The following is a 27,719-nucleotide window of genomic DNA, read 5'->3' as shown; positions in this document are numbered from 1 at the left end:
TATTCATGTGAGCAAATTCATAAAAGATAAACACACACGCTAAACAAGTCCTCATTGGACAACAATCATTAGCATAATTATTTAATTGCCAGCCTTGCCTCTAACTCTGACTCGAGCCTCCTACTGCGTTGCTCCAGTCGGCCACCCAGGATGAAACTCTGATGTAATTAACACTGTAAACACTTACCTCTTTAAATCACACACTGGAAAAGACCTGTGGTGTCAGGACTTAGTGTGGTCCACTAGGAACAGCCTTCCTGTATGATCTAATAGTCAAGATAAAGAGGTTTCGGTCTCTGCTATTACAGTCCTCAACTTTGTCTCCTGTGTATGATAAAAGCCTTAGCTACAACCTCAGGATGCATTATGGATTTTGTTTAAACGAGGCTATAAGCTATAACTTACAAAGCTGCACAAAGAAAACTCCACCCTGTGGCATACTTTCTCTCTTGTGTCAATCACAGAAGCTTCGTCCCAAATGACGTAGAAGGGTCGTATCATGTCAAATGGGACACTGAAGGAGTCAGTGAGTCATGGCCTTGTGTGCCATCTCAAGTCTTGCCACTGATGCGTTACGCATATAGTGAATATCAAAACTGATTTTAGGCTTTGATAGATGATGACAAATAAAGAAAAAATTAACCAAATCTTTTATCTGAAAGCGCCTGCGGAGGTGCAAATGTCAAAAAGTGGCCTGAAACTTTCCCTTCACACTTACAAGTACACGCTTGTACATACTATATAGCAGGATTTTTTTTTTCTGGTCAAGGGTTTAGTTATGGCTGCACAAATATGCCAGGAAATCAGTACTTCACATTAAAAAAACATTTTCACAGAAACCAAGAGCTCAATTCTGAGCCAAATCAATCAAACAGAATAAAGTGATTCATATGTAATCAAGAGCTTGTGACTTGTGAAGTATTTATGCTCTACTGCACAAACAGCTCTGATCTTCTGCGATACAGAAAAGGTCACGTATGTTATGCTCTCGCAGCATGAATATCTCTGCTCGAAGGAAACAACACTTATTTACGTTACTATCAAATCCGTCGTAGCAATGGAACGAGGAAAATATAACGCGCTTTTTGCAGTGTAAATAAATTCCCATGAAATGTCAACAGACCCAGACCTATATGTAATACCTATATATCTCTCTCATCACAACACACATTTTCTAATGTACAGGCATGATTTGTATGCCCTCTCCCATGTCTTTGTGCTTAGTAACCCTTCCATCTTCTATAGACTTGCTTCTTTTCATATCTGAGGCTGTTAGTGTACCGTAAACCTCCTCTTATGCTGGAGAGGGAATGTGTTCAGACCTGCAGAAACTGTATGGCCTGCAGATATAGCCACGTGTTTGGCGAGCTTTGATCTCTCCAGGTGTTTGTGCAAAATGTCAACTTTCTACTTGTTTATCTACTGATCCTCCCCTTCCAGGGTTTGTGATAAAGCAATGCAGATGTGTCTGGGAGTGGTTCTGCTTCTCCTGCCGCCGAAAAACACCATGCACGCATCAAACCCCTTATCAGGCGGAATGTGAGGCGGAGGTCTCTCGCTGTTTTGTTAGATAAGTCAACTAAAGTGCTGCTTACATACATCGTTGCTGGTTTAAGTAAAAACGACTTATTACTATATCGCTGGAAGCTGCTGATCAGTGAAGAGTTGGACGCAGTCTTTTACCATGTTCACTGTTTAGTCTGTTCTGGTTTTAATAAAATGAACTACTTGAGTGTGATTGCTCGTGTTTGGGTGACTGTGGGATCTGCTGATCAGCACTTTCCTCTTCTATGCTTATTTCTATATGCAGGACACTGTAAACAGAGGAACGTGTGTGAGTGGACAGTTTCTTTGGGCTGATTATGTTTTTCACTCATGATCTCATGCATTTAACTCTGTTATCTGTGTAAACAGGGTGTGCTTGAAACTGATACTGTCATATTGATTGCATCAACAAGCGACACAAACTAACGGTTTTGGGGACGTTGTGTTGTCTTTTTTTTTTTTTTTACTATGCAACAACATGTTTGGAGGAAATGAGAATAAAATGTGAGCAGATGCAAATTCCTCGCGTGCGTATGTGTGCGCGCGCGTGTATGTGTGTGTGGTTAAGTTCACATGCGTTTCAGTCTATACATATATATATATACACACACACACACACACACACACACACACACACACATATACATATACATACATATATACATATACATATATATATATATATATATATATATATACATATATATATATATATATATATACATATATATATATACACACATAGTGCTCATTGCATCCCAAAGAGAACACATAAGTTAGTAACGTGCGGATGTATTTTTGAAAACATTTTATCATGGTTCATGCTACACACACAGGAAAAGTTACACCGCAATGACAAGTTTGTTGTGCAATTAGTGCATCATTGTGTGTGAGTGTGTGTGTGTATAAAATAAGTCGTAAGCATAAATGCCGTCACCTCTGTCGGGAATCTAGTGATGATGCACAGCTCTGGACGGACAGCAGGGACTTCCGCGCTCCAACTGGACTTGGCTGCAGGCTGCAGGGGGACAGCAAATTGCCCTGTGAGGAGGTAAAAGATCCCGGAAATGTCTCCGTGCTCTCAGCGTGATCGTAATCCGAGTCAGAGGGCAAAAGGAGAATAGGAGGCACACTGAGGAGTGCACGAGGCACACTGAGGAGGGCACGCGCATCAGGCAGGTTAGAAAAGGTGCCGTAGTTCGCCGCCGGACCGACCTCAAACTCTGCCGCGTTGTTTATGTGATTCACCGGCCGGCCGTCCAGGGAAATGTTAGTGAGAAACAACAGAGCCGCACGTCTTTTTCGCGTGTCTTTGCTTTTACGCGTGTGCGCGTTGGCGGGACACGCGATAAGCGGTCCGCACGCAGCAGCCGCCATTCTGTACTGAGTACACAAACACTGCTTCAAGCCGCTGTACCCGCGGCGCGAGAAAATCCGTCCACGCCCACATCGACCTCATTGGTGGAACGACCTGAATTATGGTAATGAGTCGACAAATTCCGAGTGATGATTGGACACTCTGGTTCATCACGATGCTACGTAACTGGCACATTTTCAGCTGTAGGTACGGTATCGCTGCTTAGTCACCGTTTCTCTTTTGTTTACTTTGGTGTTATCGCTATTTCTCACATCTGCTTAGAATCTTCATATGACAAGAATAGTCAAAGTATGCATTAGAAACAATATAGTGTTACTGTAGTAAATCCTTTTGCAAAAAACGACCTGAAATGAATTTTCTACCCTTGAATCTCAGTCCTTTGACCCTCATACATTTATTATTACAGTAAAAGTTCGAACTATTGTATTATTTAAAAATGTTTACAAGTGTCAAATATGTGAAAACAAACAAAGTAAAATGTCCTTGCATTGATTTGCCACTCAGCTTGGAATGATTTTTAGGCTGCACATCTCATCTTTTATCCAAAGCGACTTACATTTTATCTCATTTTTTATACAATTGAGGGTTAGGGGCCTTGCTCAGGGGCCCCACAGCGGCAGCCTGGTGGACGTGGGACTCAAACTCATTACCTTGCGCTTGGTAATCCAGCACCTTAACCACTAGACCACCACATCCTTTTCTATTACAGTTCTAAAATGTTCTTATTCATTTGATATTATTCTTTAGCGTCTCTTTAGCAAACCTTTTATAGCCGTTGTTCAGATTATCTGAAAATCCCAAAAATCCCCCTGACCCTCTCAATTAAAAACAACCCCCACATCACCCTAGACCAGGGGTCACCAACTTTTTTAAGACTGAGGGCTACTTCAAGGGAACTGAGTAGTACGAAGGGCTACCTGTTTGATACAAACTTCCTCAATAGCAAAATTGCACAGATCACTTTTTAATAATAATAATAATAATAATAATAATAATAATATGGTGAAGAGACTGCTCACATGTCAATGTTAATTATTCCCCACAATTATTAACAATGATTTATACAACAATGACGGTAGGAATATTTAAACATGCAACATTTATTTATGTTTATCTGTTCCAACATTTGAAAGTCAGGAAGTAATGTCAAGGAAATCATTAATCAAGTCACAAGAAGTTATCTAGTCTTTTTTGAACAATTTTTCACATTTCTGTGCATCATTTTTAGTTTAATGTTATGGTGTTTTCAATGAACACATGTTATCTCTTTGTCTGTAAATGTCTGTTAGTGGGAAGCCTGGCACTGCATTCTGCTCACCAGTGTACTGTAATCTGGTGAATAATTTGACACTGCAAGTCTGAGTGAGTCTTGTAAATGTGCATCAGTAAGGCGTGTTCTCTGTTTGTTCTTGATAAAGTTCATGTTAGAAAAGGCTGATTCACAGAGATAGGTTGAACCAAAAAGGCAAGCAACTTTCATAGCTGCTGTGCATACACCACTGTATTTTTCTGTGTCCACAAGGCACAAAAAGTTTGATGCAGACTGATGGGCTTTGAGGTGAAGGTTATTTTGCAATGTTAGGATCTTTACCTGTCCAGCATCCAAGCTGAACAGAGCACTTAGTTGCTCAGCAGTGCATGTCATGTCCACTTGCATGAAAGGATTTGTAACGTCTTTTTCTGTCCTTAATGCGCTGCTGGGTGGGTAGTTAGCATTGAAACTTTTGTGACACGTACTGAAGTGTCTTGCCACATTGTGCCGCTTTGCCGTAGCAACAGTCATCCAGCAAATGAGACACGCACACTTTTCTTTGACTGGCGTAAAAAATAACTCTTTCTCCCAAACACCGTGAAAATGGTATGTTTTCTGTCACTTTTCTGCCATGTTTTTGGGGGTAAATCACAACTGACTCCTGATTGTTGCTGCACCGCTTCCTTGTGTCAGGAGTCGGACGTGACATGTATATTAAATATTGACATTTGACTTCAGAAAAGGCCATAGTTTGTTATATACATAAAACATTTTTTGTTTTCATTTTTTTAAATTAAATAATTTTTAAAAAATAGTCATTTTAAAATCTACATTAAGGCAAGCATTTTTTATTCAAAAACTACAGCAAGAAAATTTTTTTAAACGTTACTATATTTTGACCAGTGCTATTTTTAGAACATGCCTCGCGGGCGCCTTAAGTGCTCCTTGCGGGCGACCAGGTGCCCGCGGGCACCGCGTTGGTGACCCCTGCCCTAGACGCAACTTTGAGAAACAATGATGTATACCTTCCTGTAGTAACCTGTACTGGTCGAATCACTTTGTTTAGGGACGCCTTGGACAGGGTGCCAACGATCTCATCTCAAACAATACATACAGTTTAGAGATGCCAAAACAAGTCATTTCTTTGAACTGGGGAGGAAACAAAAGTACCCAAAGGAAGCCACTGAAGCTCTGGGAGAACGGGGTGATCACCTTGTTAAAAACTTGGTCTAAGATTTAACCATTTTAAATGGCCTGGCCGTAGGGAGGCCCACTCAGATATGTGTCTTTATTGTGGTTGTCGAGACCGGGACAACTTTTTAGGTGATCATTCTGGATTGAGTCTGTGGGAAAGATAAGAGAATAGCATTAATAAAGCAAGCTTTCCTCTTTGTTGGAAACGGCTGCTTATGGTTTTTGCTACAGTCACGTTCATGTCACCTCTGAAACAAAACATGGCACAAAAGTTTGAATAAAATTGTTTTAATTGGACAATATTTCAGATTCAGTCATGCTCTCAGAGCTCAGTGGACTACAATGTATGTAGATTCTTTTTCTTTTTCGGTACATGCCCTTATCAAACTAAAATACTCCATCATACCTTAATGTCAGCTATTCTAAATATAAACATTTACACAAAAAACCTACACATATTCTATCCCCCACACAGGGGTGTGTGCATGTTTGTACTGGTATGTGACTTCTGGCATGTAGCTTCCTAATAAATGAGATAAGTAGTTAACTAGGGCCAATTAACCACAAGGGGATTACTAATACATTTTGGCCTATGTAATAACCTATAGTTGTTATTACACATTTCCATTGCAGTGTAATTCGTATTAATGTATAATGAAATATTTGTAATAATTGTAAACCTATTACCTTATTATGACTTTAGGTAATCAGTATAAGGTACAGTATTAGGTAATATGAATTTAGGTATTCGTTCAAATTACTCATTTTTGAACAAGGGTGCGTGCTAAGGCAGACTGTTGGGCGAAGCTTCTGAAAAGACTAGAGTTTGTCTACAGTATAACATGAATCTTAAGTAAGTACATAAAATCATGATGGAAATGGAAATAACTCCTTAGCAATGACTTAAATTTAAATGTATAAAACCGGTATTAATCAGAGGTAGTAGTCTTCTTCCTCGATGTCTCCATGTCCCTCTTCAAATCCCAGAGCCTCAATGTCATGTGTGATGTCACTCATCCTACTGTTGAAGTCATACGTTCCCTCGTAGCCTCTCACAGCCGTGGCCGACGTGCTGCTCATACTCCGCTTGATCCGCCCAAAACTATCCGTCAGTATCCCGCCCTCCCGAATGCCAATGCTTTCCAGAAACGTCTCAAAAGTTCCTACATCCTGGTCGGGGATGAAGGGTCGCATACCTAGCCAGTTACAGTTACAGAAGAAAGAAAAAATTCTGCATGTGATAATGCGACTGACTAATGATTCCATAAGTAAATGATTCCATGAAGAGATGAGAACATGTGGTGGGCTGAAAATGGCCATTCTGAAATGCACCAGATCCAAAATGGTTGGTTTCACTACAGTACTCTTTTTAAAAATCTTTCTGAGCTACTGTTCAGTCTGCATCACAGGGTGGCATAACATACTCAGAGGAATGCACTGTCTGCTCTCTTACACATACATGAGCTTACACATAAATGTGATTGGCTAGTGTTGCTATAACTAATGGGAGAGAAGATAAGCGAGAGAGAGAAAGAGAAAGAAAGAGTATGCAATTATTTGGACATGCATTTGCTTGCTTGGCTACTGGTCATGGATTGCTGTAGCATCAATTGGCTTTGAACTCTTTGATCTTTCTCTACTTGGAAGCCCCTTTTTATATTTTTTTGTGACAAAAGTTGTATAAGTGCATCAACAGGATCGAGATACAGTCCTTCTACTTGAAGGGAAATGCATTGCAACTAGATTTAATATTTCTTTTACATTTTATTTGTTTGTTTATTTATTTATTTATTTATTTATTTATTTATTTATTCAATTTGTGTGTGTTTTAATTATTTGCATTTGCATGATTTGCATTTGCGTTCTTCTTTTCACTCCTACCAGTGAAGACATGTAATACAGCCTGTAATAACTGTACTCGTGTTCGGCACATGTAAATCAAAGGGTTTTGGCTGGATGCCTGTTGATCACACATGACATGTCTTGACTAGAATCTTAGGAAATGCTGCTGTAATTTATTGAAATATATATGAAAAATTTAGCTCTATTGATTGTGCATTGATTTCTTGTGTGAAATTATTATAGATTTGTGTGAAATTATTATAGAATCTTGTGTGAAATTATTTTAGATTTCTAAATGTGTTTTATGTCTTTTTATGTAGAAAAAAACAAGAACATTTTTTCATGTTATTTTACATTAGACATGTTCATCCACAGTCTATAGTTGTAATTTTATTAATATTTTAAATATACTAGAAAAGTCAGTATAAGACCTTAAATCTACAACATTTGTACTACTGGCACAATATCATGAATGGGCTTTTTAATGAAAATGGGGACAATCTGCAGTCTACAGTGCAGATTGAGGTCAATAAAAATTAGACATTATGAACAGGGATTAGCTATGCACAATGAGGCAAGAACACACACACACACACACACACACACACACACACATACACATACACACACACATTAGTACATAGACCTCAAACTTGTTTACGGCAATTTCACCAGAAATGAACACACATGGATCCGTTTAAGTCATTTTAACTCACATGGGAATGTTTCCGAGACAAGAGAATGATCGTTTTGAAATGTTTACACTAGGGTATGATATGTGCTGTGTAATTTTCTTAGCTCTGATTCATATCAATGAAAACATTCAGTTGAGTTAAACAGTTTATAGAATAGTTCTGGGCTATGATTGATGAGGAATTGAGAAGACAGATGTAAGGGGCTTGTCAGATATTATTGACTTCCTGTACTGCTCATTCCCAGCATCTTAACACAGATTTATTTTGGGTTGTACAAGCGATATATTTCTCTAAATCCACCTAGTTTTAAAGAAGTAACTTTTATATAGTAATGGTGGGCCAGGATATTAGATGGGAGTGCATAAAAAGTATAATATCTACCAGTAGCTCAACAACATGTTAAGCTGAATTGTACAACTCATATCCAATTCAAATATATTTTATTTGTATAGCTCTTTTAACAATGGATATTGTCTCAAAGCAGCTTTACATAACAAACAGTACAAATAGTTGAATATTATACAAAGATTAATATACAGAAGAAGTTCAAGATTAATATTAGATATATTTAAATGTGTTTGTATTTATCCCCAATGAACAAGCCTGAGGTGACTGAGGCGACTGTGGCAAGGAAAAACTCCCTTAGATGGAAGAGGAAAAAGCCTTGAGAGGAACCAGACTCAAAGGGGAACCCATCCTCATATGGGTGACACTGGAGGGTGTGATTATAAATTGTTATAAACACTGGAGATGGTTATTATGAATAACGTGTTGTCCTCAAAGACCACATGTAGTCTTCAGCTCCTCTTTGAATCATATCTCAGAACTTTCCTACTCAGCTCCTACTCAAATTCCTACTTGCTATCTCAGGATGCTCTCCTCAACCTCGAGTTCAGTAAGTAACAGTAAAAGAAGCACTTCTTACGTTTATATACCCGACCTATACCTGGATTTAGATCATTACGAATACATTCTTGTGTTGCTAAACAGAAAAGAACAGGATCTGTATTTTTTTGTGTGTGTTGTTTAATGTAGTCATAGTACTTCAAAAAGGACTGCAGGCAAGCTAGTGGGTTTAAAAAAAAATAAATTTAAACACTTAAAAGTCGTTTAACTCGAACCGTATGCATACTGTACAATGTCAAAAAAGTTAGTAACTGAGTGATTGAGACGCACGATTGAGTCTAATGGATGTTTGCTGTACTCACCGAGCAGGAGGAACTTGCGTGAGTCTCCATATAGCTGGAGCAGGTCCGAGCAGAACTGGTCTATGGAAGTGCCCATGCGGTACTCCCTCAGCAACACAGCAAACTGCTGGATCTCCTGAGGGGACAGCTTATTGCGTAGCTGTGCACAACACAAACACAGCACACCTGTGAGGATTGCAACACGGCTCTGGTGTTCAAATAGTGGGTAACATACAATAGCTCACAGAAGAGAGACTTAATCCTAGAAAGCCTTAGATCTTATGTCTTAGATAGCAAATACATTTGTGGCACTGTCAGACACTTTGAGAATAACTGTTGGAGACAAACATATGGGCTTTTCACAATGAACTCCGGTTATAGTTATTTTAAACACTGCTTTTAGGGTTTAACCTTTTGCATTGTAAACCCCACACTGCAGTGCCAAACGGGTACAATATAAAATGATGCTGTGTGAAAACGTTCCAGCCAGAAGCTTATCAACAGTCAGAAACTGTCTCATATCACAGGCTTTGTACAATCCCTGCGTATTGTGTATAATATAATGTCTATAATGTCAAATAGAGTAAAGAGCAAATAATAATAATGATAATAATAATACTACTACTGTACTACTACTACTACTACTAATAATAATAATAATAATAATAAGACTATTTAAGGGACCAGAAGCTAGAAATCAAAACCAGAAATTTAGATATCAATGAACATCAGGGCAACTATGTGACAAACATAAAAAATGGTTACAAAGCTGTGAAACATAACTTTTTTTTTCTTTTTTCTTTTATTGAGTACTAATTTTAAAAGATGGTCCAAGTGACAAGCCTTTTTCCTCACTGTAGGAAGGGTGTGGGAAGGGTGTGGCAGGGTGCTCAGGGAATGTGCAGAACAGCTAGCGGATGTCTTTACTGACATCTTCAACATTTCCCTGAGCAGCGCCGTTGTTCCTACGTGCCTCAAGACTACCACCATTGTTCCTGTCCCAAAGAAGTCTACAGTGTCCTGCCTCAATGACTATCGTCCCGTTGAACACACACCCATAGTTATGAAGTGCTTCGAGAAGCTCGTCATGAGGCACATCAAGACCCAGTTACCACCCTCACTGGACCCCCTACAGTTCGCGTATCGTCCAAACCACTCCACAGACGATGCCATTGCCACAGCCCTCCACTTAGCCCTCACCCATCTGGACAATAAAGACACTTATGTACGAATGCTGTTCATAGACTTTAGTTCAGCATTCAACACAATCATCCCTCAGCACCTGATTGGGAAGCTGAGCCTGCTGGGACTGAACACCTCCCTCTGCAACTGGATCCTGGACTTCCTGACTGGGAGACCTCAGTCAGTTCGGATCGGGAACAGCATCTCCAACACCACCACACTGAACACTGGAGCCCCTCAGGGCTGCGTGCTCAGTACACTGCTGTTCACTCTGCTGACTCACGACTGTGCAGCAATGCACAGATCGAATCATATTATCAAGTTCGCCAATGACAGGACCGTGGTGGGTGTCATCAACAAGAATGATGAGTCAGCATACAGGGAAGAGGTGCAACATCTAACTACCTGGTGTAGAGCTAACAACCTTTCTCTGAACGTGGATAAAACTAAAGAGATGGTTGTGGACTTCAGGAGAGCACAGAGCGACCACTCTCCGCTGAACATCGACGGATCATCCGTAGAGATCGTCAAGAGCACCAAATTTCTTGGTGTTCATCTAGCAGAGAACCTCACCTGGTCACTCAACACCAGCGCCATCACCAAGAAAGCCCAGAAGCGTCTCTACTTCCTTCCAAGGCTGAGAAAGGCACATCTCCTTCCCCCCATCCTGACCATGTTCTACAGAGGGACCATTGAGAGCATTCTGAGCAGCTGCATCACTGTCTGGTTTGGGAACTGTACAATCTCGGATCGCAAGACCCTGCAGCGGATAGTGAGGACAGCTGAGAAGATCATTGGGGTCTCTTTTCCCTCTATCATGGACACTTACACCACACGCTGTATCCACAAAGCCAACAACATTGTGGATGACACCACACACCCCTCACACACACTCTTCACCCTCCTGCCATCTGGAAAAAGGTACCGAAGCATTTGGGCCCTCACGACCAGACTGTAACAGTTTCTTCCCACAAGGTTTAGACTCCTTAATAACTGAACTGAACTGTACTGAGCACAACATATACACACATCATCTGTATGGACTGCACAGACCCACACAAAACACACACGGACACATCAAACTGTTTACATGCTGCTTACATCCATCAAACTGTTTTCATGCTGTTTTGCACAAACTGTCCAACATTTCAGTCGTTTTGCACATACTGTACAATATTTCAGTCATTTGCTGTTTTTGCACAATTCTATATAATATCTCAAGGACCTGCTGCTAAGAAACTGTGTTCATTTTAATGTTACTGCACGAAACATTGTTTGAACATTTAGTATTCACATACAGTATTTACACTGGTCGGTCGGCGCTGTTTCTGTTTACTGTTTATTGTCTTTTGTGTATTGTACTTTTTGTATTGTCTTGTAACTTTTTGTCTGCACTGTCTTTTGTCCTGCACTGTCTTTTGTCCTGCACTGTCTTGTCTGTCTTGTCCTGCACTGTTTGCACACCTTGAGGGTATCTGACTTTGTGTAGTGTATGCATTTGTATGGGTGTTTTTAAAAGGTTTGAATCAAATTAATTTAATCCATGAAAGGAAGAATTAATCGTGACCACATGCCCCGTACAGTAGTATATATGTAACTAGCAATGAAATATGAATATTAGATCATATTATAAATACAATCCTGTAGAATGACATTATACTGTACAATTTTAGCAAGTCCAAGAGATTGAAAAGTTGTGTGAGGTACTTCACAGGAAACGTCCATGGGTTTCTCATTAGTTTACATCCACATGCGATGCATGTCTCACCGTAATCATGTACTCTTGCATTAGCTGCAGGCTTGCATTACTGGGTTCCGAGTCACTGTGTATGGACGCCAGGCTGTGGTGCGAGTCCTGATAAGAAAGAGATGAATTCTCACTGTAGTTCTCACTGTAGTATGGTTCGAAGGCATACTGAGAACCATCACTGTGGAAAAATAATACACACACAGCACAAGCAAGGATGAAAAACATCAAGGGATCAAATCAGACCCATACACAAGGGAGTCATTAGAGTTTGAGTCTATTCTACATGCATAGTCACATGCTAACATGTTTATATTCTCCTATAAGTCTTTTTTCCCAGAGGCTAAAATGGAACTTGTTCCTGTTTTGATGTGTTCATGTTCAGCAGTGAATTTCTTTGTCATGTCATAATAGTGTTTAATGGCTCATGAAAGTAGATACTCTTTAAGGGCTTTAAGGATTTTGTGGTTCATAACTATTTCTCTTTTTACTTAGCCTACTACGGGCAATAATTTCATAGAAAAGTTCCAAAAGATAAAAAAGGCTGTTTTTACCCACACAGATGTTTCTGTTGTTTATGAGCATCTAAAATTTAAAGACATTATCTTCAACCACTATTCTGTGTTAGCTTATCTGAAATAATAATAAAAAAGCCAACATTGTCTGACTAATTTTCTATTAGATTTGTAGAGATAAAACAATTAATTTCTTTATGCTGATTGAAAAGGTCTGATAAGACGATTTCTATGTTGCTATAGGAATAGAACGCTAGTGAACTGCTAAAAAGGGATCTATAGCTTACACACAAACACACACTCTCATCTTACATTATTTTACATAATTTTTCTATTTATCATTGCAATAGTTAAGTTCTGATGCTATAGCGTTGACAAAGAGAATTTTTTTCTCCCTTTAAAAAAGCATCTCCATGTTGGAATTGTCTTGTTTTCCAAAAGACAGTAGAAACAAGGTGTATAAGCACACACTAGCATGAGGTAAGCTTTGACTTACTATGAGCTGCAGCAGCTGAAGTCCATGTCATAGCTATACGTCATGTCTGTCAGACAGCTGTCACCTTGGAAGCACAAAAACAGGACTGATCAGAGAATTGCTTAACGCTGTATTCACTACAGGAGTGATTTGTTCACACTGTATAGTTCAGTATAGATTGTAGACATTCTGTCATGTTGTCCTCATCCTTTTCTACATATTTATAGACTATATTTTAATTTATTTCAATATTCTATATTTTAATCTATATTTATCATATAAGTTCATTAAATCATATTTTTCTCAATCATATTTTATTGTATTTTATCTTTTTGGTTTTTAGTATTTGTGAATATGTGCTTAGTTTATTGGTTCTGTTTGTTCTTGCACTGTGGAACAAGCATCTAAAGAAGACTGTTTCGCTAAATAACATCGGTCATGTAATGTACAATATATGACAAAAAGAACCTTGAACCTTGAACTCTGCAAGCTGAGATAGTAGCAAAAGCTAAGAAGGAGAGTGGCTTTCATTCATTTTTTTTGTTTGTTCTTTTACAGTAACTACTTTCAGGGTCACCAAAGATTTCTAGCCAATTCCAAAATTGGCTGGATGGATGGGACACCAGTTCACTCACTCACTCATTTTCTACCACTTATCCGAACTACCTCGGGTCACTGGGAGCCTGTGCCTTTCTCAGGCGTCATCGGGCATCAAGGCAGGATACACCCTGGACGGAGTGCCAACCCATCGCAGGGCACACACACTCTCATTCGCTGACGCAATCACACACACCAGTTCATGTCAGGCCCCCGGATCCGGTGGAAAGGAGACAGACCCGTCGGCAGGATAGCTTCAAATGATAGGGGTTTAATACACAAGGGAAACAAACAGACATCCACACGACACGGGGAACTAACGTAACTTAATCTAACTTAAATTCACTAATGAATCCGCGCTGCCATCGGCAACGCGGCTCACATAAATACACACACACAGTCAATCACAGGCTGGGAAACAGGTGAGGAGACAGGGAGGAGCGGACGAAGGCGTGGCAGACACGTGACAATAATAAAAACATTCGCACGTGTCCAAAGGTCCGCGCTGATCCCTGACAGAACCCCCCCCTTAAGGCGCAGCTCCCGAAGCGCCAAAACCCGACAAGGTCCAGGAGGGGGGGCGAGGCCCACGGTGATTGGCAGGTGAGGGGAGCAAGGACGACGGCGAGGCCAGTGGGGGGAGCAAGGACCACGGCGAGGTAGGCGAGGGGAGCCAAGGCACACGGCGAGGTAGGTGGGGGGAGCAGGGCACACGGCGGCGCAGCCAAAGAGGGCCGAGCGACGTCCACAGCGACGTCCGCATCCGAGCTGAAGGGCCGAGCGAAGTCCACAGCCGAGCTGTAGGGCCGAGTGACATCCACCGCCGAACTGAGGTGCCGAGCAACATCCCCCGACGCACCGCGGCCATACCCCCGCCTCGGCGACCTGAGAAAAGGGGCGGGAGGGCGGGAAGGATCCTCCGCCTCGGGCCCGCAGCACCCCCCCGCGGAAAGAGTGAAGCGACGTCCTCATCGGGATCTGTACCGGAAACGGAGCGGCGTCCTTCACCGGAAACGTGCGGGGCGATGCCACAGGGCACCTAAAAAAAAAGGGGGGCCAACCAGGATGACGACATCCTCCGCGAACGTGGTGAGGATGTCACTGGACTCAGGCCCGGAAGGACTGACGGAACAGTCCAGGGGGGAAGGATCCTCCGCCTCGGACCTGCAGCACCCCCCGCGGAAAAAGTGAAGCGACGTCCTCCTCGGGATCCGTACCGGAAACGGAGCGGCGTCCTTCACCGGAACATGCGGGGCGATGCCGCAGGGCGCCAAACAAAAAAAAAAGGGGGGGGCCAACCAGGATGACAACATCCTCCGCGAACGTGGTGAGGCGACTGCTAATGAATGTTCAAACAAATGATAGCCATGTTGTCATTATATGTGACTGATGGCAGATGACTGAGCAGCCAGAGCAAAATATGAAAAATATGTTTTTTTCCCCCGTTTTTGGCCCAAGCTTGTATTTACTGTAAAATGCCATTGTGTGAATCAGTTTCTGGTATAACGATCTCTCACCAATCAAGTAAATAGACGCCTGGTCTTGTATGACTCAAATCTGTCTGGGAAAGTTACCAAGATGGCTGCAGAATGGAATGTTTTTATTAGAAAGACTTTGTCCTGACTACCAGGAACGTTACAACTGTCTCATTTAAATTGCGATCTGATGAACTCCGGCTCTGTGAGAACACACTTGAAGTCATTTAAAATGATGTCACTCCTTATGCTGCCAGGAGCTTTATATCAGAACTTTATATGTTTATATCTTGAAATTTATTGCAGGCATTGTGTATTCTAAGCTTTGTTAACAGTGATATTGTAATCTTGTAAAACTCAATGTGTGTATGCAGTATATGCAGTATATCGTGGTGCACATACGAGTTAACATGCATTACTCTGACTCGTACTGATTCATGGCCTGTTTCATGGAGAACTACTTATTATAGTGTGCTGTCTCTGATCTTTATGCACTAAAAGACAGAACGGTTGATGGTCAGGATGTGCTTTGTTTCTGTCACTCACTTCTCTGTAGCCAGTAACAGTCAGGCATGGTGTAGTGATACCCTGCCCTGTCCACACACTCAATGGTCTGGTGTCCGTAGATGATTTGAAACATCTGACAAATGAGAGCGCAGTATTCCTCTGCAGCATCCTGTGTGTTTGTGGATATAGAAAGAAAATTAAAATGTTAAGAAATCAGTAGGAGATTCAGCTAAACAAACATGTGCTGTACAACACATGACGAAAGACATGTGACTTACGAAAGACTTATGAAAGACTTACGCACCTGCATAAACAGTCAAATTGAGATCTGGGACACAAGACAAGCACAAGTGTCTTTTATGTTGACCACATGCTTTTATTGTTGATCTCTGAGGCAGGATGGTATTATTCTGTAAGTCTCAGTAATACACTACAGAATAAGTTCAGTCTGAATGAGTTGCTTACATGTGCTGTCACTTACTGCAAAGCCAAAGAATGTCATAAGAGAGAAAATGGCTGCTGCTCTTCGTTTTTATACCCGTATACTGCATTCTGCTCACATTACATTTCTCTGAAAACTTGCCTGATCTGGACATTGACATTTTATAGGTCAGTACTATTGCTTTGTTATGGAAAAAAATTTATATGAGCTACTATTAGGACTGATTTGTGTCTGTTCAACTGCCTAAACATCCATTTGAACTTTTACACAACCACCTTTTTACCCATCTATCCATCCATCTTTCTATTCCTTCATAAATTCAGCCTTTCACCTATTCATTCATTCCTCTATCCGTCTCTACACCCATTCATCCTTCTGTCCATGCCTCTCACCCTCCGTCCACCCAACTAAGTGCCTTTTGATCCAAATGAATGAATGAATGAATAAATAAATAATTAAAACCTTTAGTTACATTAAGTTTAGGAATTTAGGGAGGTGCCAATAACTGTGTCACTCTTCTTCTTTTTATCTGTCTAGACCATCTATTCATCCATCCATCTGTCCATCCATCTGTCCATCCATCTGCCTTTTAACCCAGATAGATAAATAAATAAATAAACAAACAAATAAATAAATAAATAACAAAGTACTTTAGTTACATTTAGTTTATAGGATTTTAAGGAGGTGCCACTAACTGTGTCTATTGGGCTATCTTTTCCTGCCCGTCCACCCATCCATCCACCTAATCATCCATCAGTTTGCCTGAATTGGTTAGATTCGGTTTCTAGGAATTCAAAGAGTTGGCAATAACTTTATCCCCATCCCATAATCACTTCTACACCACCTGTGAATGCTCACCCTGTTCTCCACAGCCAGCACGACCAGGTTGCAGTAAGCATCAGGGCATGGTGTGGGCTCCAGTGGATTGTGGTTCCTTCTTTCCCAACTTCCATATGCTTTGCCTCTCTCCCAGCTTCCCATGAAGGCTTGCCTGCGCTCCCAGCTGCCCCCCTGCCCGTGCTTCCTCTCCCAGCTTCCTCCTGCTTTCCCACCAGATCCGTGTCTCTTTTCCCAACTGCCTCCTACACCCCCTCCACCTTTGCCCACAGGACCACGGCGCTCCCAGCTGCCTCCTACAAGCCGTCTCTCCCAGCTCCCGCTCATGGGTCTCTTCTCCCAGCTTCCACCGCACGGCTTGCGGGTTTGGCGTCGCTCCCAACTACCACCAACCTGTTTCCGTTCTAGACTGCCACCTCCACTTTTGTCGCCTCCTCCTCCTCCACCTGCAGGCCCTACTCCACCCACACCAGTGCTGCTCTGCTTCGACTCGTGGCGAGACAACGGCTTCCAGTCCACACCACAGATTGTATGCCTTCGCTCCATGGTTCCCCCTGCAGGACGAGGGTCAGCGTTGCTCATTGTCTGTCTGCGGCCTTCTAGACCAGTAGGCCTTTTTTCAAGGCTGTCCCCAGCTATAATGGTGTCCACATTCAGACCTGAGTCATGTGAAGACATAAGGAAAAGATATAAAATTATATTGTTGTATATCCATTTTCTAGAAATTATACTTTCATTAGAATGCTTATTCTCTTCTCTTAACCATATTTACTGCCATCCATCTATTTGCACACTCAATCAATCCATACAGGCAAATGAAGCTTTTATTGATTTACAGTTTCTTTTTTAGTTGCTTTGGATCAGTTCTCAGATGAGAATTTTTTTCAACCAAAACCATAAGTTCAAATCTCAAGTTAAAGTTTTCTTGCTATGACCAGATTTGATTTTCTTATTCATGTAAGCAAATTGATCATGTTGCGCAACGTCAATACTGACACAAAAAATAGATTTTAAAGTATGAAAGAAATGGCGAGTTATCCAGTGAGTAACTGGAGCTTTTGAGCAATTTATAAGAATTTTCAACACCTGTTTTGAGCACCAGCAGGTGCAGGGCATCATCTCGCAGGTAGGAGGCAGCAGCTATCTCATGCGTGGGGATTCGCAACAGGAGTTTCTCATTATCTCTCCAGGTGAGCAGCAGACAGCGTGCAGAGAGACTAAGGATGCAGTCCTGCTCTATGGTTGTCTGAAGAGGCAGGACCTTCAGCTTCTACCGGAGACAAAGAGAGAAGAATTATATATATGTTATATACTAGAATTGTGTATATCTGAGCTTTGTATTTTGTACATATTTAAAGCTCTGAACTGCAGTGGGATAAGTATATTCTCACCCTGGCGGTGTCCAGAAGCTGCAGTAGTTCATCTCTGCTGGAGGGGTTTAGGGAGCAAGACACCCATGTCAGATGACCCAGAAACTGAGAGTTACATTAAAATAGTTATATTGATTACTTGCATATAAAATTAGTAACCTTCTCCAAAGCCCTATTGACTGTAATGCAAGTTAATACCAAGAAATGTGTTATATTAGTTATGAAAATCCAACAAGTTGGTCCTATTTTATGTAGCAAACAACCAACATAATCATTTTTAATCAATTAAATAATTAAATACAACATCAGACACAATAACAATTAACAATTCTAACTGAGGTTCTGGTTGTAATATAATTGATCATATTATCATAAATAACTTATAACCTCTAAAGAAACATCTCAGATGATCTACAGTATATGATCAAAATAAAATGACTAATGACTAATTAGACCGAAAGGCACTGCAACGGGTGGTGACTTCCAGCCATTGAGGACGTCCAAAGGAAACACTGTCTCCTCTCACTATGCCCATAGACTGTTTGTCCCCGGTAGGTGCTTCAGGAGCCTCCGGACAAAAAACAGCAGTCTGAGGAACAGCTTTTTCCCAAGGGCTGTCTCCTTACTGAACTCTGCCTCCCGATGACAGCCCCCCCGACCCCTGTATATTATGTCAATTTAATATATAATACATAACAACCTGTAAATAAATGTCTATAGCACCCAACCTGTATATGTTGTCCATAGCATATTCATCTGTATATTATCCTGTTCACACTGTAAATACTGTACTAATACTGTACATACTGTACATCATGCACTTGCTGCTTTATTGCACTTTGGGTTAGAAGTTGAATTTAATCTAATCTAAAAAAAATTTGAATGTTAGCAGATTTGTATGATTTGAGCTGCCATGGGAAAATAATTCATCAAAGGGTGCTAAAGGCCTTATCCTTTGCATGGGGCTGTATCACAACACCCCAACATGGATTAGTTTCTCTGAACAGTACAGCCAGTTGTGTTATTATGTAAAAGCAATCACGATAAAAAGATTTAACAGTGTTTCATACTGCGTTATGGTTCCATTTATAATTACTATAAATTATAAATACAATTATTTGAATCCATTACAGACAGCTAGACAGAGAGACAGACAGATAAATAGATAGATAGTTGGCCAGACACACAGACAGACAGATACATAGACAGATAGATCACTTTATTAATCCCTGAAGAAAATCACAGAGTACTGCAGCACAAAAAAGTAGAGGGTTTAAAATAAACATAAACATATTGTATTCACTAAAAAATAGTAAGTAAAACGGAATAGGATATTATACACACAAGTCCTCTGAGTAAATGAAATGAATATGTAAGTGTCAGTACAATACTGGGGTATTAGTACTAAGCCTAAAAGCTAAGGCTCTGGGTTACTGATCAGAAGGTCAGGGGGTTCAAGCCTCAGCACCTCCAAGCTGACACTGTTGAGCCCTTGAACACGGCCCTTAACACTCTTTTCCAGGGGGTGACGTATCATGGCTTGACACCTAGCTTCCTAACAAACTGGGACATGCGAAGAAAAGAATATGTTGTAATGTGTAATGTAACAAATAAAGGCTTCATCTTAATTATTTTATACACAGGTCCTCTGAATGATGTGAAAGTGTCAGTACAATACTGGAGTATTAACTCCAGGGAAGATAAATGATTAGTACTGTATGTAGTATGGTGCAAACTTGCAAAACAGCATGTACGAAATCACAGTTGTGCAGCAAGTTGCATGTACAGAGCATCCACAGTTCTACAGTATAATAATATGATGTATATTATTATATTTCTTATCACATAAAACTGGTTGAATCTGATATTACGCTGATGTATTGGGCTTTTGGACAATGTGCGATTGTACAGTTAGCTACTGACCTTCACTTCCTTTTCCACATAGTCGTAGATGAGGCGTTCAGGATGGATGAGAAAGTCTGGTGGGTAAAGAGGCACTGTGTGCAGAGGCCTGCGATATGCACTGCCCCTGTCTGCCTGTCTCCGTGCCAACTTAGGGAAGACCAGGCGCTTTATTGGTAAAACAAACCCCTAAATAAGCACAGGAACATGAATGCGGTATGAAAAACACAGAAATCAGACTCATGCCTGCATTTGGATGTAATTTTATGTTTAAACCGACACTTGACTCCATTTCCCATTAGCCCCCGCTTGTCACACCTCTCACCGAGCACTCATGCCTGGTTCTCTTTCATCATCTTGTGTTCGAGATCCACCTATGGGAAGGGCATCCGTTCCTGACCTCTACAGAAGCATCCAATTGCACCAAGTCTGGCTTGACAGACAGGAGCGCGTGACAAAAGGCAGGTAAGGTAACGCCCCTTACCTGAGTGCATAATGCACCTGCACGCGCTACCTTTCCTCAGTTAACAGGAAACTGTTGGAAACCGTGACTTCTGCTCCTACCTCACAGCTCCCTGGTTTTTTGGACTGCACTTGCTGTCTTTAGGAGGACATATTGGCTGATCAGCCTCCGCCGGATATGCTCGTCCTCAGCCAGGTTAGCTTCGCGAGCCACCCACGCTCGCGCCCCCCTTTTTTTCTGTGGGCTGCCCGCCTGCCTTTTTGCCTTTTTTTCTTTTTCTTTCTAAAGCGGCGCCGGTTACTCCGGTGGACAGCCTATCGCGAGCCTGCCCGGCCGCGTGCGGCGCGCTCATTGGCGCGAGGGATTCCCATCCCTTCTGCGTTGTCTGCATGGGGTCAAGCATGCGCAAGAAGCTCTTGACCTCCCGGAGAACTGTAGCCATTGTCTGGCGCTCCCAAAAAAGCTCCTGCATCGCAGGCTCAAAACGGCCGCTGCCCAGTGTGTCGATTTTGGGCTGTCCGACTCGGAGGGGGAAAAAGACGACGCCGCTGCGCACCCGGGGGCCTCCCGCGGTGCGACTTCCTCTGACTGGGCCGACATGTGTCCTTCCCAGTTTGAGGATTTGCTACCGGCCAACGACCGTTTCCCCGACGGACCAGCAGGTTCCGGGGACGAGGTCGAGGCGGGCCTTCTCGATGGCTTGGATGACGAGGAAGCCATCCCATCTTCCGCGGTCCCTCAGGCTCCCTCCGCCCCGCCTCAATCGGTACTGCTGGGGCTTTTTGAGCGCGCTGCTGCGCGGCTCAACATCAAGTGGCCGGCTCTCCTGAATGCTTCGGATCAGGAGAGAGATGTATATGACTTCTGCTTCTGGGGCCTCCTGCCGGCCCGAGGAAGCAGCTTCTGCCCGTCCTCCCTGCGTGTGCTAAACACATGAGACATTGCTGGGGTGATCCGCTTGACCTGAAACACGGTCTCGCAGGGGTTGAGGTGAAGGATATGGCGGGTCTGGGCATGGGCGACTCCCCCCGTGATCGAGCCTTCCATCACCAGACACCTTAACCCATCTCAGGGCGGGCTGCTTGCCCCACCCAAGCCCGTCCTCCCGGGAAAGATGGATCGCTTCTCCGCGTCGATTCATCAGGCTTCATATAAAGCCTCGGCTCTTTCTATCCAAGCTCTCAATGTCTCCTCGCTGTTGTCCGTGTATCAGGCTGAACTCCTGCTTGATTTGGGTCAACAACTGGAGAGTGGGTTGCCATTGCCCGATCTCTGGAAGGAGGTTGTCACGGTCAATGACCTCATTCTCCGCAATGCCCGCCAAGCTGTCCAGGCGAGTGGGAGCTCTATGGCTTTGTCGGTGGTCGTGGAACGCGCGCTGTGGCTTAATCTATACGGTCTCCCCGATAGTGAGAAGCGTCGCATTGCGGGAGCGCCGGTTGAGCCGTGCCAAGCTCTTTTCAGCCCGGCCGTTGCGCTGATGCAGCAGTGCTGCGACGATAAGAAGAAGGAGGACGAGGCTTTCAAGCTGTGTCTTCCTAGGAAACCGGCGCAGCACCAGGCGCCATCTGGGCGGCCGCCTAACGCTCCTGCTGCGGGACACCAGTCCCACTACATGGGCAGGACCAACAAACCCCGTGGGAAACCACAGGCTCAGCAGAGTGGGCCCCCCCACTCCCCGCTAGGCCCTGGGGTAAGGTGTCCTTCGGCTATCCATGTCTTGCCTCTGGGTCTTCTGAGAATGAGGGCTTTCATGAAGTGGATTTTGTCCCTTCGTCTCAGCCCGTTGCGCGATCTTTGCCGCTATGTCACGGTGATACGCGCGTGCATGGCTGCGCTGCGCCACTGGAGAGCTGCAAAGTTTTACGCGCATGGGACCCCTCTCGGGGCGATCATGCTGCGGAAAGTGGTAACGACAGATGCCTCTTTGACAGGGTGGGGAGCCACTCAAGAGGGCAGATCAGTGAACGGTGTGTGGCCGGACTCACTTCATTCAGCACATATAAATTACTTAGAGCTCCTCACTGTGTTGAAGGCTCTAAAGCATTTCTTGCCCCGCCTGCGGGGACATCATGTGCTGGCACGTTGCGACAATACGACAGCTGTAGCACATATCAACCGCCAAGGCGGCATGCGCTCCTCCAAGCTTCACGCTCTGGCTCACAAGCTGTTGGTGTGGAGCGCACAGCATTTCCTGTCGTTACGTGCGATTCACGTCCCGGGCTTTTTGAACAGGGGTGCAGACCTTTTGTCGAGGGGGAACCCGCTCTACGGAGAGTGGCGGCTCCACCCTCAGATAGTGAGGCTGCTTTGGGAGAGGTTCGGCCAGGCTGCCGTCGATCTCTTCGCCTTGGGCGAAAACGCCCAACGCCGTGCAGCCCCCAGGTGGCCTCAGAGCTCACTCCACTAGAGGCTTGGCTGCTTCTTGGGCTCTGTTTGGGGAAGTGCCCCTGCAGGACATTTGTGCTGCTGCGAGCTGGTCCTCTCCGCACACCTTTGTCAGGCACTACCGGCTTGATGTTACCCGTACCACAGTGGCTCATACGGTCTTAAGTGTGGGCTCTTCGTAGCCACGTGCTACAAGGCCCGCACTCCTTTCAACCCTGTTTGCCCGGCCTGGTTATGCATGTTTCAAGCATATAGTCTCCCCCTCTCCTGACGCCCAGGTTGGTCCATTCACATGTTTATATACATGTTCTTTTCATGCAGGCGGCTCGCTTGTTGGACATCAGCGGGGTTCTAACATGCATGTTGCCACATGTCGTGTTTCTCTTTGGCTGGGTTGTTTACCCCACGCAGCAGGTTATGTCTGCTGCTTTTTGACGTGCCAAGCACCACCTTTTTGGCCGTCCTCTGGCTTACAGGGCCTCGCTGTGAGTGTATTGGGCAACCGGGGAGTCGTCTATATCTCCCATAGGTGGATCTCGAACACGAGATGATGAAAGAGAACAATAGGTTACTTTCGTAACCCCGGTTCTCTGAAACATCGAGTGGAGAGATCCACCAAGTTTGCCCCGCTGGCTGCACGAGAAGCGAATATGCTCACTGAGGAAAGGTAGCGCATGCAGGTGCATTATGCACTCGGGCGTTACTTTACCTGCCTTTGGCATGCGCTCCTGTCTGTCAAGCCAGACTTGGTGCAATTGGATGCTTCTGTAGAGGTCAGGAACGGATGCCCTTCCCATAGGTAGATCTCTCCACTCGATGTTTCAGAGAACCGGGGTTACTAAAGTAACCTATTGTTTTCTTTTATACTAATCTACTAATTCACTCCTGGTTTATGTGGTCGTCATTGTCATGCTTCTGTTGATGTTGGTTACTTTGCCTTCCATAGCCTTGTTCATATTATGTATGTTTTTCTGTTTTGGATTATAGTCTGTTTTGTTGGTTTGTTTGCATTTCAGAAAAGAGAAATCTGCTCTCACATTTGCTGCATAAGATTCTGCATCATTGGGATGTGACTGAGGTATAGAAGGAATTTACACCATTTATTCTTTCGGTTTACTTTAATAAATAATAAGCTATTCATTGTAAACCTTAAAATATTGAAAATAATCAAACATTTTTAGGCTAATTCCCAAAACTGGACTGTACAGTCACCATGGTAAAAATCCCTGCAAGAAACCTTATCATCAGGCATCACAAGCATGTTTTAGTAAACATATTATTCGTAGAGTTTCATTAAAAGCCTCCAGGGTGCCTTTGGAAAAGAAAAAAAATGCAATGAAAGCTGAACTGACTTTGATGTAATTAGTAAATTCAACAAGCCATACACTGATGTTATATTAACTCTCCTTTTCATTTGCAAGCCTGCCAATTAGCTTTTGCTATTTAATTAACTATTCTTGCCCATGTTCAGGTGCTACTAATTATCGGTGAACTACCCTTAGCCCCTGCTGTGACACTGTGTGAGAGAGAAGATAGACAGCACTCAGAGAGGACTCGTGTCTCCTGCAGCGTGGACCAGATGATATAACACATGTCAAATTAACCCCATGCTGATTTACACGTGCATGAGCTGAAGGAGAGGAAGAGCATACAGAAATCACACCATATTCTAATGTGCATATGTATTCAAAACACTCGGGATGGATGGGAAAGTCAGTGTTTTCACAGTATGCTCGCTAATGACCTATTAATCATTTTCCCTCAGTGTTTCAGTGTGGAAATGAAGCAGTGTTTTCATGTGCATGCGAATGCAGACATCGATCGTTTGAGCCTGTGTATGTGTATATGTATGTGTAAATGCAACGGTGTGTGTGTTTGTGTTTTATAAAGGCTCTTCATCTGTGGTACATTAACCAAAAAAAAAAAAAATCCAATCATAATGAAAAATACCTCAAATTCATTAAAGCTAAACAGACACTGCTTATTTTTCCCCCCAGGGAAAACTGGTTAAATTGGATCCAGTAGAGGGCAGATGCTACAATTAGACACTCTTTTTAAAATAAAATGGTTTTTTAAATGCCTTCTTTCTCCTAATCAAAACCAATAATGGATTGTATTAACTGTTTTAGCACACACTCCCACTATCATTAAAAAAATGCTAAAGAGCAAAACTGGATTTGATATTTAAGAATCTGTTAAGGAGGTCCTTGGTGTATGTGTTTATGTGTAAAGAATATCCAACAACCCTCCTAAATTATGATATAGGAAAGCAAATTATGGCTCTACATATTAAAAAAAGCTTTTAATCTGAAAGACATGAGAGAAGATCTCTGTAGAAAGAGATCTCTTTAACACCTAACAGTGAATGATTTAAACAGCTAATTTACACAAGTGTGTGTGTGTGTGTGTGTGTGTGATTGTGCAAGACTGAGGTTTAGCATTTGTAAATGAGAGCGACATTTTAAGTTGAGAGGAAATGTCTGGTAACAACCTCAAACCACATATGACCCTCGCTCGAGCAGATCAACATATAACAACATGCAGCAACAAGCTGGAGGAGTGAAAGTACTAATCTGTTCTAATAAAAAGCAACATGAAGCACAACCCTAGAAAATAATGCTGCAAATATAACAGAGAACTGAGGTATGTCGGTCATATTACAGTACATGAAACAGTACAGATGTACAGGTTATGATGTTCTGGTACAAGCTAGAGCTTCCTCAAACCCCTGAGGTGTTTAATACTAGTGAGTAGATCTTACCTTCTTAATTTTCTTGGGCTCATAGTCCATGTCAGCTGGCAGTATGTAAATGAAGAAGTGTGTGTGTGTGTGTGTGTGTGTGTGTGTGTGTGTGTGGGCAGGGTTTTGGTGGTGTGTGGGCTGATATTCCATTAGCCCCCTAGCACAACATCACAACTAAAGCAGGAAATCGGCTTCCTGTTGCAGAGGAAACTCCACCAGAGAGCCCAATCTAATCTCTTCTTCGGTAGCTCGAATCTGAGCACACACACCGATATTCCTGACATTTCTAGCTATAAGCAAAAGAAATTATACACATGGTGTCAAATCACCTGTCAATCAAGTTCAACACTGACATTCAAATGTACATTCATTTGTAATCTTATTTTCTTGCATAAATTCCCCAAATGTAGAAATTGCTTTATAAGATATTATCTATATATTTAAATAGAAGCATTTGGTTGTCTCACATACAGTACATTACAGCACAGTGAAATTCTTTATTCACATATCCCAACTTTGGAAGTTGAGGTCAAACCACAGGGTCAGCCATGATACAGCACCCCTGGAGCAGGGAGGGCCAAAGGCCTTGCTCAAGGGCCTAACAGTGGCAGCTTGGAAGTACTGGGGATTGAAACCTGTTTCTGTCATCCGTAGTCTGGAGCCTTAACCACTTAAGCTACCACTGACTGACTGTCTTAAGTGGAGCATCAACTATATGGGAGAGTAGCATACAATATTTGTAAAGTACTATTAGTAGCAGTAGCGAATGCAGTTGAGTAACATTTTACAATAACGGCACATGAATAATCCTGCACTAATACCGGAATTAACTAACTAACTAACAATGAGTTAAGGCATTAACTAATCATGAACTAATGAAGAGCTTGAGCATGACTCTTATGACCTTATGCGTGAATAATGAACACGTTATGTTACATGTCACATGATTGTTAGCTAATGCATCAATTATCACATGAGAGCAAACATAATCAAACATGCTCTAGAAGAATAAGTATGAATTAAATGTGTCATTTCAAATTGTTTATATAATTTGCCATATGCAGCACACAAATATCAATACAATTTGTGATGATGGGTAACTTTCATGATTTACTCTGATCAAATGTAGAAAGATACAGTAATAATAAATACCAGTAATTTCATCTCAACATGTTTTGCCATCCATTTTGCTTTAGTACTAGAACCTGCTCTGGGTGGCTCGGACCCGGACCCCTGCTCCTTTATTCAGAGTGAAATGAATACAGTAACATTTAGTTATTTATCAGACATAATTATCTATTAATACTTAAAACCAGTGTTCTATAAGATTATTTTCTAGTCTTTATTCTTAGATAATGTTTGATTAAGTGTGTTAATTTGTATGTTAACTAACTAACATACTAGAATTACAAGAGCTTTTTAGTAACGTTAGGTTTAATTTGTCTTACAATTTGGTTTCCAGACTGTAACCTTCTGGCAAAATGATATCTTAATGTTTTCTGATTAAAAAACTGTGCCCAATATTGAATAAGATTTGGGTTATTGACTGAAAGTAGTTAGAACCTGATGCTTTTCTGCTCACCACAGCTTTACAGAATGGTTATCTGAGTTACTGCAGCCTTCCATCCATCTTGAACCAGTCTGACCTCAGATCTATTTCAACAGCAACAATGTGCTTTACCCATAGAACTGTGTGTGCTTACTGTTTTTTTGTTGTTGTTTTTTGTTGCTCCATTAACACCTCTAACACCTCGATTCAATGATTTATTAAGATTTTTTTTTCTAGTCTCGTGTTTTATGTGAACGTTGAATGAAGCTCTTTGCCTGTATCTGTGAATAAGTGTATGAACGTCTTTTGAAAGTGCCTGATAAATGTGTGTTGTCCTCCCTTGTTTCTTGTTTCTAATTTGTAGTTCCCACCTGAGCCCACAGGGGGCAGTAGGACACCGACAAAGCAGTGTTTAGCTTCTTCTCACAGAAAAC

The 27,719-nt window shown here is 42.3% G+C and overlaps 2 protein-coding genes across 3 annotated transcripts in view; both read right to left on the bottom strand.

The window, feature by feature from the left end:
- Positions 1-2,927, bottom strand: part of cables2b (Cdk5 and Abl enzyme substrate 2b) — a 34,389-nt gene extending 31,462 nt beyond the window's left edge. For both annotated transcript variants that reach the window (XR_009650049.1, XM_060894986.1), the window contains exon 1: positions 2,483-2,927. Coding sequence is in view for 1 of the 2 variants with exons in the window: in XM_060894986.1 (XP_060750969.1) it covers positions 2,483-2,922 (440 nt within the window). In the remaining variant the exon portion in view is untranslated. The remainder of the gene's footprint in view (positions 1-2,482) is intronic.
- A 2,714-nt stretch (positions 2,928-5,641) lies between these two features.
- On the bottom strand, positions 5,642-25,844 carry ccm2l (CCM2 like scaffold protein). Its single transcript, XM_060894679.1, has 10 exons — positions 25,755-25,844; positions 20,164-20,331; positions 18,262-18,345; positions 17,957-18,140; positions 16,892-17,529; positions 15,631-15,760; positions 13,034-13,097; positions 12,044-12,203; positions 9,115-9,253; positions 5,642-6,565 (listed from the first exon to the last, which is right to left on the bottom strand). The coding sequence occupies exons 1-10, from the start codon at positions 25,782-25,784 to the stop codon at positions 6,303-6,305; spliced, it is 1,860 nt and encodes a 619-aa protein (XP_060750662.1). The 5' UTR covers positions 25,785-25,844; the 3' UTR covers positions 5,642-6,302.
- Positions 25,845-27,719: the final 1,875 nt, after the last annotated feature.

Source organism: Tachysurus vachellii, chromosome 19, assembly GCF_030014155.1.
Source record: "Tachysurus vachellii isolate PV-2020 chromosome 19, HZAU_Pvac_v1, whole genome shotgun sequence".
NCBI classification, from domain to species: domain Eukaryota; kingdom Metazoa; phylum Chordata; class Actinopteri; order Siluriformes; family Bagridae; genus Tachysurus; species Tachysurus vachellii.
This window is presented reverse-complemented; position numbering and strand designations above follow the sequence as displayed.